We start from the raw sequence: 8,483 nt of genomic DNA, 5'->3' as shown, positions 1-8,483 counted from the left end.
TCAATTCAACATGTTTTTTTTGTTATTTATAACTCCCCACATACACCTTCCACTATCTTACTACTTATTTCTTTACACGTAATTTTGAAGCCGACATACTAATTGCGTTATTACGTGTCATGAAAAAAAATGTAAATACGATTATACTTAAAATGAATTTAGCTTCAAGCAAAAAAATAATACTCTACGTAGTTAGCTTAATCACTTTTTGGATACATCAACAAACTTTTAGCAGAATACCATTTATATATGTGTGTGTATGTGCGCGCGCGCGAGTGTGCAACTTTCCCAACTGTCAAATCTGCAAAGTATACAAACTAAATAAATCTATACATTTCCATATATGTAATATCATATTAAAACTATTAGCTCAAAAATCTACCTTAGATAATTATATATTATTACTGATTATATATAAAATTTACTAACTTTTTCAATCGCTCGAATTAATGCTTCTTATAACATGATAATATCAATTAATATTCCTTAAACTATAGTCCATATTTATTTCTATATATAATAAGCATTAAACAGTTCAACCAGATGATATAACTTCATATTGACACGTTTGTTTCCCTCTAAAACACTTTGTTCCCCTAAAATATATAACAATAATATCTTCTTTCTCCTCTATTCATAACTAATTACTGTTGCATTCTTTATATAAAATATTTATATAATCATATTATTTGTAGCTTCTTCGTAATTTCGTATGCTGTTATTCATCCATTTCTTATTAACCACACAAGTCTTGTTATTTTCAAATTTAGCTTAGAATATAAATTCTTTTCATTACGAAAACATATATACGTTTTCAAAATCGCTCTATTATTTATAAAAATTTTCATTTCATTGACACGTGACATGTGAACAAATGCCGAATAACTTTTTTTTAACACCGCGTGTGTCAGAATTACACCAAATGCTGTGGTGACATAGGTTTATGGGTAAGAATGTAAAATTAAAGCTTGTAATATATCACCCGTCAACATCTACATGTGACTAATATTTTTTTATTTCAATCAACAAAGACATTTATTATCAATTATCTATGACAACACATTTCATATAATATATGAAAATTCACTTGACACCCTTTATCTTACCTTATGTATACTTATATACTTAATTACCTAAGGTTTAACATACTTACTATGGTATAATTTCTCAATACCCATCCTTTGCTAACTATAGCTTCAATATATAAACCAAATTCATTGGAAAACAATTTATATTGTACATGTATCGACTGTGGACAATGTCAATAAAACTATCTATTTCAGAAAAAAATTGAAGAAATAATAAGAAGATTTTTCTCCAACCCAGTATAGACCATCATCTTACGAAGAGTGCTAATTAACATGGAATCCAAGCTCTTGTTCCTGCTAGACCATGCGACAGACATTGAGACAACCCTAAATAGCAACGAGCTCTATCAAAAAACCCATGTATATTAAATGAATAATAAAACATTTATCTTACATTATCGAAAATACTTAGTGTAGTACATGTGTGAACGTATTATAAGTTTTAGATTATGCTTGATCAAATTAACGTATATGAAAACTACTCTCCATTTGGTTACTCTATATATTCACTTTTTATTTTCCTCGTAGTGCATCAACCATCTGCCTGTTAATTTCTTTTGCTTACATGTTACTTGTCTGCTCTTTCTTCTTAATACGAGTTCCAAACAATTTCTGTTCATTTACTTTAATTTTTTTATTAGTCTCTCGTTGTTGCCATCTATTCAGTTGTCTTGCAAATTAAATTAACACATGTATAAATATCTTAAAAATTCGAAATTATAAAATTCATAAATACATCAACTAAATTCTCAAGTAAAAAAACGTTATATCTATTTAAATCTTGTCTATATTAACAAGTTTTCAAATTTATTTGATTACACTAAGATTTTAAGTGCTCTTATCCATTGTTTAATAGCTCATATTACAACTAATATTTAATTTAAAATTAACACGTTCATAAATCCATTAGCGTCAATCATGTCATTAAGTGGAACACCCTTAGAACCACTATCATGATTTAAATATAGACCTTATATTTTCAAATTTATAATAACTCATTTATGGAATAGATATCTGATTGGATTTTAAGATGAGAAAACACTTTATGTCCAAATTTCAGACACACTCTTAAACTTCTCCCATTTGAACAACAACTCAATTTTTTCCTAACTATTTCCACATTTATAAATTCTTTGTTTTTCATATTTTTTACTTTGTTGAACACAGTGCCATCTTGATATTCTAATCGTATGACTACGAGTTTAAAAGAAAATAAAATATTACTATACTCATAATATTTCTAGCTTTTAAAATTAAATTATTAAATAAGACCTACACAAATATGAACACCTAATTAGTTGCTCTGGAAAAAATATAAATACTCATATGTTGAACTACAAATCTGGGTAAGACACCACAAGAATTGAGGTGCCCCTATTATATTAAAGCATGAAGTTGATTGAAATGGCCAGTCTCAGTACGGTAGCAGGTCATCACTTAACACGTGTAATTCACTTTGCAAAATAGAAGAACACTTGTTACATATTTTGCAATCCACCGCCAAAAAAAAGGGAAAGCAGCCTATGAAACCGGTTTACAAAGCACAGGTCCTTATCTCCTCTTCATTCCCGTTGTAGGTCAAAAACGTACACGTGGCATGAGCTTTTTCTTACACGACATCAGAGAACGAAAACTCACTGACAATTTGAACGTTCCGCCATGGCTCGTAACGAGGAGAAAACTCAATCGATGCTGAACCGCTTCATATCCATGAAAGAGGATGAGCACAAGAGCTTTTTATTCCACGACATCAGAGGACATGAACTAACTGATAATTAGATCGTTCCGCCATAGCTCGTAATGGGAACTCACTGACACTTCGATCGTTCGGCATTGGCTCGTAACGAGGAGAAAGCTAAATCGATGCTGAACCGTTTCATTTCCATGAAAGAGAATGATCAGAAGAGCTTTTTCTTCCACGACATCGGAGGACGAGAACTAACTGACAATTTGATCGTTCCGCCATGGCTCATAGCGAGGAGAAATCTCAATCGTTGCTGACCCGCTTGATTTCCATGGAATAGGATGATAAGATGAAGCCCAAAGAGCGCCGCCCATACCTCGCGTCCGAGTGCCGATATTTGGCGGAGCCCGACAAGTGGCGCCATCAAATCATTTGATAAATCGGGCAAAAAAAGTTTCCGAAATCCAGAACGAAAGCCTCGGAGAGCACCGAATCAGAGACTTGAACGACGTGACCAAGAAAATGTTGGATAAATGAATAAGAAGAGTATTGAAGGGTAAAGGAAGTGGGAGTTGTCCCACGTTGTAAAAGTAGACAAGTGAAGTCTTCCTTATTAACTCTAAGTTTGAGATAGGGGTTTGGGCCCCAAGGGGTACAAGAAGTTTTTAGACGGGGGAAGACGCTAGTGAGCTATGTCTCGGTGTATTAAACACACGCACGCGCCCGCCCGGCCATCCGGCACTGTGAGGTGAGGTGTGGTGTGGTCTTTGACCAATATTAATCTTTTTGGACAAAATTTGTTTGAAATTAAAATTTGTTGCGCCAAGATGAGAGATGAGGAAGGCCTTCGGAACAGAGATGTGCGCGCGGGTGCGCCACATCCTGCGCACTAGGTTCTGGATTTTGGTCATTCGAACAGAACGTTGCGCGCGGGTGCGCGCGAGTTCCTGTGCAGGATGGCAGAATGTTGCACGCGGATGCGCAGCTTCTCGCACAGGCGCGCACGCCTTGCTGGGCATGTGGTGTGCGTGGATAGAATGTCGCGCGCGGCCACGCGTAATGTCGCGCAGCCGTGCGCGAGGCGTTGTTTCCGAAAGCACCAATCAGTCTGTGCATCTCTTGGCTACGTTTACACCTGCTCTAGGCTGCTTTTCCACCAAACCATGTGTCCTTTGCCTAGAAATATGTCTCTTCTACGCATCCGATCTGGAGAAACGTGTCTCCTCAACGCAACCAATGATCATCTATAAATAATCCTTCAAACCATATTCAAAGGCTGCTGAATTTTGCTTCATCTTCTCTTCTCATATTGCTGCATCATTTTCGAAAATTCCTTGAAAGTTCTTGCATATTTTTGTTTGCTGATTTCGAGATTTGAAGTGCTGCAAACTCTCGACGTGAAGTCGTTGTATCTTGGGGACGATTGCCTGCGATGTATAGCACTATATACGGGAAATTTCGTCTTGCGGAGAAAGGATCCTCCTTGCCTCGACTTGATCTTATTGTTGCTGCGGTTGGTTCGAGATTCAAGTTGCTGTTTTTGTTCGTGAATCAAGACATCCAACATATCCAGGGTAATATCCATCTAATATAAAATGAGTAGAGAGAAAACGCATTGGGAGAGGCACATTGTTGAGCTTGGAACCATTGTGGGCGTTTCAAATCCAGGTGGACGTGGGCCGGGATATATGTTTTTTGGGGAGGCTAAGAAGTTGCCCGGTGTCAAGGAGTTGTTTGAGAAGCCTCCTGAATTGCGGAAAAGGCGTACACGGTAATTTTTATTGTTCAAGTTTGCTGTTTGAGAGATGAATTGAGGCACTGTGTGTGTTTTCTTTCTTATTTTGTTGATTAGGGGCGAGGTTTGGAGTTTATGATAGTTATATGTTATGTTGCTGTTATGATAATAGGTTTGTTTATTTTGCACATTTAGAAATGAAGAGATTTTTTTTCGAGCTGGCCACGTTATTAAAAAATTTATTGGGTACACAGTCAGCTCATAAAGTGCATAAAATGTTTAGATTTTCTGAAATGGTTGTCCTAAGTTAACTTCTCTAGTATACTTTTTCACAGCACAAATAACAGGTTTCTGGATTAGATGCATGGTTAAATTATGGGAACAGATTTCATTGAACAAGACTACTATGTTGGCCACATATGCTTTTTTATTACTAACTAACTTGATATATACATTAAGAAATTTGAATTCTATATAGTTTTTTTGTTTGATCGTTGATATACGTTAAGAAACTAAAATTTTTATATAGTCGTCTTGTTTGATTGTTGATTTAAGTGAACGTGTAAATTCATATCCTTGACAATTGAAATGATGTACTTTTTTTGGACTACGAAAGTCATGATGGGTTTTCTGATTTGTGTAATTATCTTACTGAAATCACATTGGTATTTTATTGTATTTCTGTATGGGACTTGAGCTAATGTAGCTCATGCACATTATCCTCAGGTATGGAATTTTATAAAAGGATAGATGCAAGCTATTATGGTTATAGGGATGATGAGGATGGGATATTGGAGAAGTTGGAAGGGCCAGCAGAGAAAAGAATGAGAGCTACAGCTCTGGAGGATTGGATGGAGATGAAAAAGATAAAGAAAGAAGCAAGGAGGGCGGTGAAGAGTGGAGATGTGAAAGACATGGGTAATGTGTCCAACATATTATTTGAGGAAGCGGATGTGTTGGAGGAAAAGAGGATGAAAGATAAGGAGAGAGAGGAGAACGAGAAGGAAAATGAATTTGTTGCGCATGTGCCACCGCCAGATCAGAAGGAAATTGGAAAGATGGTGCTGGAAAATAGAAAGAAGGATATCTTTGATAAATACACAAGGAATGCACTCCAGAAGAAGATTACTGAAGAAAAGATATTGCTTAATATACAGAGATAGATGGTATGCTGTACTTTTCACTTCACTTGGCTTAATGTTGCTGTTATTTTTTCAACACGTTTTGTTGGTTGATGTATTCATTGAGTGACGATATTGTCTCTTCTTTACATTGGGATCCTTGCTCTTTTGATTCTTGTTCATGACATTGAATTCTTCCGGTTGTTTTTCTCTTCAGGTTCAAATCAACTGTCAGGGGCAAGGATTGGCCTAGGCTTGTAATAATAGGAGCAGGACAACACGTATCGTAATTTCTAGGTATACAGTGTCACGCCCCGAGACCGGGGTTAGTCGACACCGTCGTTGTTCAACAATCACATAATCGCCAAACAATAAGCCTCGTAGTTCAGTATAAACCAAAACCAGTCTATTTCATAATTAACTCAAAATAATCTTGTCTTACAGTGATAAATTCCAAAACGAAATAAAATGTGCGGAAGCGTTGTACAACTTGAATCGAAACTTAGGAAGAACATAAGCGAGAAATTTCGTATCTCGAAACTTCATCACCAACTCCAAAACATGTCTTATTCATCCTCGTCTACTTGATCTTCATTCTAATTCGGAGAGAAATGTAAGGGGTGAGTGTTTGGGAAACACTCCGCAAGTGGGGGCCGATTGATTACCACAAATACATATAAATATAATTTACAACTCATTTTGCAAACTGATTTTTTTCAAAACGTAGTATCTCATATCAGATCAGAATCGGAATCGAAATGCGAAACAAAGATTATCAGACAATTCAGAACAGAACGAATCAGAACAAACGAAAACACTGTTATTCATCTCGTTTTTCATGGTCAAATTTTCCCCCATATGTTAGTCCTTTAAGGGGTGAGGCCAAAACACAGTTTTATACCCACTGATGGGGGGCGGAACACAGTTTTATACCCACTGATGGGGGCCATATAAATTTACAATCGTCGTTATATATCACACTCGAGATTTTATAAAATATATAGTAGCATTTTCCGAAAATGATTTGACAAACATAGACGCATGTCATGAAATACTTATACGAAGTTCAAGTTACAAAGAAATACATAGCAAAAGCCCACTTACCTGATTTCGTTTGGATTAAAACGCTAGAAGGACGTGCCAAAAGAACTCCGTTCGAACAAGGTCGCGGCAAAGCTTCGAACTCGATTGTTGTAATGCTTCGAATTTGGCATGTTTTTCAACAGCTATATTTCGAATTTCTGTAGTTACGGGGAGGGATTTTGTAGTATGCTAAGTGGAATTACTACCACCTAGGTTCTTCTTATATAGGCTTGGATAGTCAGCTACAAAGGTAAGCCTTTATCACTCCCTTAATGTTGCTAAATGCTTAGTCAAAGGGGGTGACTACACTCTTCTCTCGCAAACGAACGTGGCCTCTTCTTGATTCGAGATGCACATCCGAGATTCATGAGTGATTTTGGTTTTCCTTAAGTGCAAATGGAGAGTGATTTTGGCTGCATGAATCTCTTCCAAGATTGGTGCACTTTCATATGTTGATAAATGGTCAATAATGAAGGTACAATGATTATTCAAATTTTCATGATTATGATTGTATGGAACTAAAAAAATGTTATGCCAAAAAATGAGCTGAAATTTCATGACATATATAGATTTTCTCGTTGCAAGATTTCGGGTCTTCAGATCCCTCACTCCTTATTTGAAGTTTCGTCCTCGAAACTTGAGTTAATTCGATGTAGATATGAAATGATTGATAAATTCGAAATTTAAATCCATGTTGAATGATCCAAGGTTTGAGTTCAATGGATTCAAGAAAAAATTTAAACTTGACTCCTATAATACGAATACGGTAGATTTCAAAACACAAGTAGTGAGATGTAAAAAAAATATGGACGAGAGTGTCCTTATTCCAAAAGACATATGAGAGCTTAATCTAATCAGTAACGTTTCTGTCTCCTATCTCCTCGTTAGCCTCTTCTCCTTGTGCATTTAGTGGTTGTTGCATATGCCCAAGTGCAATTTGTTGGTTGGCGATTTCTGCACTCAAGTTTTGGTTGTTGAGTTCAAGTTGTTGCACATAGTTTTCCATTTCATGATGATAGGCATTGAACTCCTGTTCAAGTTGGTCACAAAACCATTTCTTAGCGTGATAGTGGTTGCACCAAGCTTCGGAGGTGGCAAACATTTGTTGACCATACTTTTGCGACTCTTGCAACTCTTTTTGTAATCTTTGAGTTGCTTTTCCGCAAATTTCTTGTCGAAATTGAGTTGTCTCACTTCTACTTGAAGGTGATCCCTAGCATCCTTCAACTCTTCTTTGTCACGAAGTAAACTCGTAATGGTACCCTTGAGTTGCTTTATTTCAAGCTCGAGTTCCCTAAAGGTCTTGGCTTGCGTCGTCATTTGCGAGCACGAAATTGAGAATCTTGCTTGAAGGGGAGCACGAAAATATGAGAGGATTGTGATATTTTTCTATATTTTTATTTTTTGTGTGAGTGACTTTCTTCATTTATATAGCTACTTTCGATGAGTTGTATGGTAACATTTTTTTTGGCCATTAATTCATTTTAATTGTTATAATTAGTACTTAATTTAGTGCTAAATTTTGGGTCAATGGATGTTTCTAAATTTAAAAAAAATAAGAAGCCTTAAATCACATGTTAATTATAGGACACGATTTTTGAAAGTAAGGCTACGGTGGATTCAAATTCTTTTTTTTTTAATATATTTATTTATTTATTATTATTATTTTTTTATATGTAGGTGAATGTGAAGGCTAAATTATAATGTTTAAGGTGGCTTTCAAAATTTATAGATCGATAATGATGTTGCAAAGATTGGAGGTATGATGATGC

The 8,483-nt window shown here is 35.8% G+C and overlaps 2 protein-coding genes across 2 annotated transcripts in view; both read left to right on the top strand.

Annotated features, from left to right (window-relative positions):
- The first annotated feature begins 4,076 nt into the window (after window positions 1–4,076).
- The window catches only part of LOC142538736 (uncharacterized), a 74,122-nt gene continuing 69,715 nt past the window's right edge, over window positions 4,077–8,483 (top strand). Inside the window, exon 1 of the mRNA XM_075644032.1 lies at window positions 4,077–4,543. Within this exon, the coding sequence (XP_075500147.1) occupies window positions 4,368–4,543 (176 nt within the window). The 5' untranslated portion in view covers window positions 4,077–4,367. The remainder of the gene's footprint in view (window positions 4,544–8,483) is intronic.
- Window positions 5,033–5,932, top strand: LOC142541097 (uncharacterized). Its single transcript, XM_075647662.1, has 2 exons — window positions 5,033–5,673; window positions 5,846–5,932. The coding sequence occupies exon 1, from the start codon at window positions 5,236–5,238 to the stop codon at window positions 5,668–5,670; it is 435 nt and encodes a 144-aa protein (XP_075503777.1). The 5' UTR covers window positions 5,033–5,235; the 3' UTR covers window positions 5,671–5,673; window positions 5,846–5,932.

The sequence above is a fragment of the Primulina tabacum genome, chromosome 3, assembly GCF_025594145.1.
Source record: "Primulina tabacum isolate GXHZ01 chromosome 3, ASM2559414v2, whole genome shotgun sequence".
In the NCBI taxonomy this organism is placed as follows: domain Eukaryota; kingdom Viridiplantae; phylum Streptophyta; class Magnoliopsida; order Lamiales; family Gesneriaceae; genus Primulina; species Primulina tabacum.
The sequence above is the reverse complement of the archived record's forward strand: the minus strand, read 5'-3'. Positions and strand labels throughout refer to the sequence as shown.

Bases quoted from the DNA above. Each gene is read 5' to 3' on its own strand.
- LOC142541097 (XM_075647662.1), top strand. From the start codon at position 5,236: ATGGAATTTTATAAAAGGATAGATGCAAGCTATTATGGTTATAGGGAT.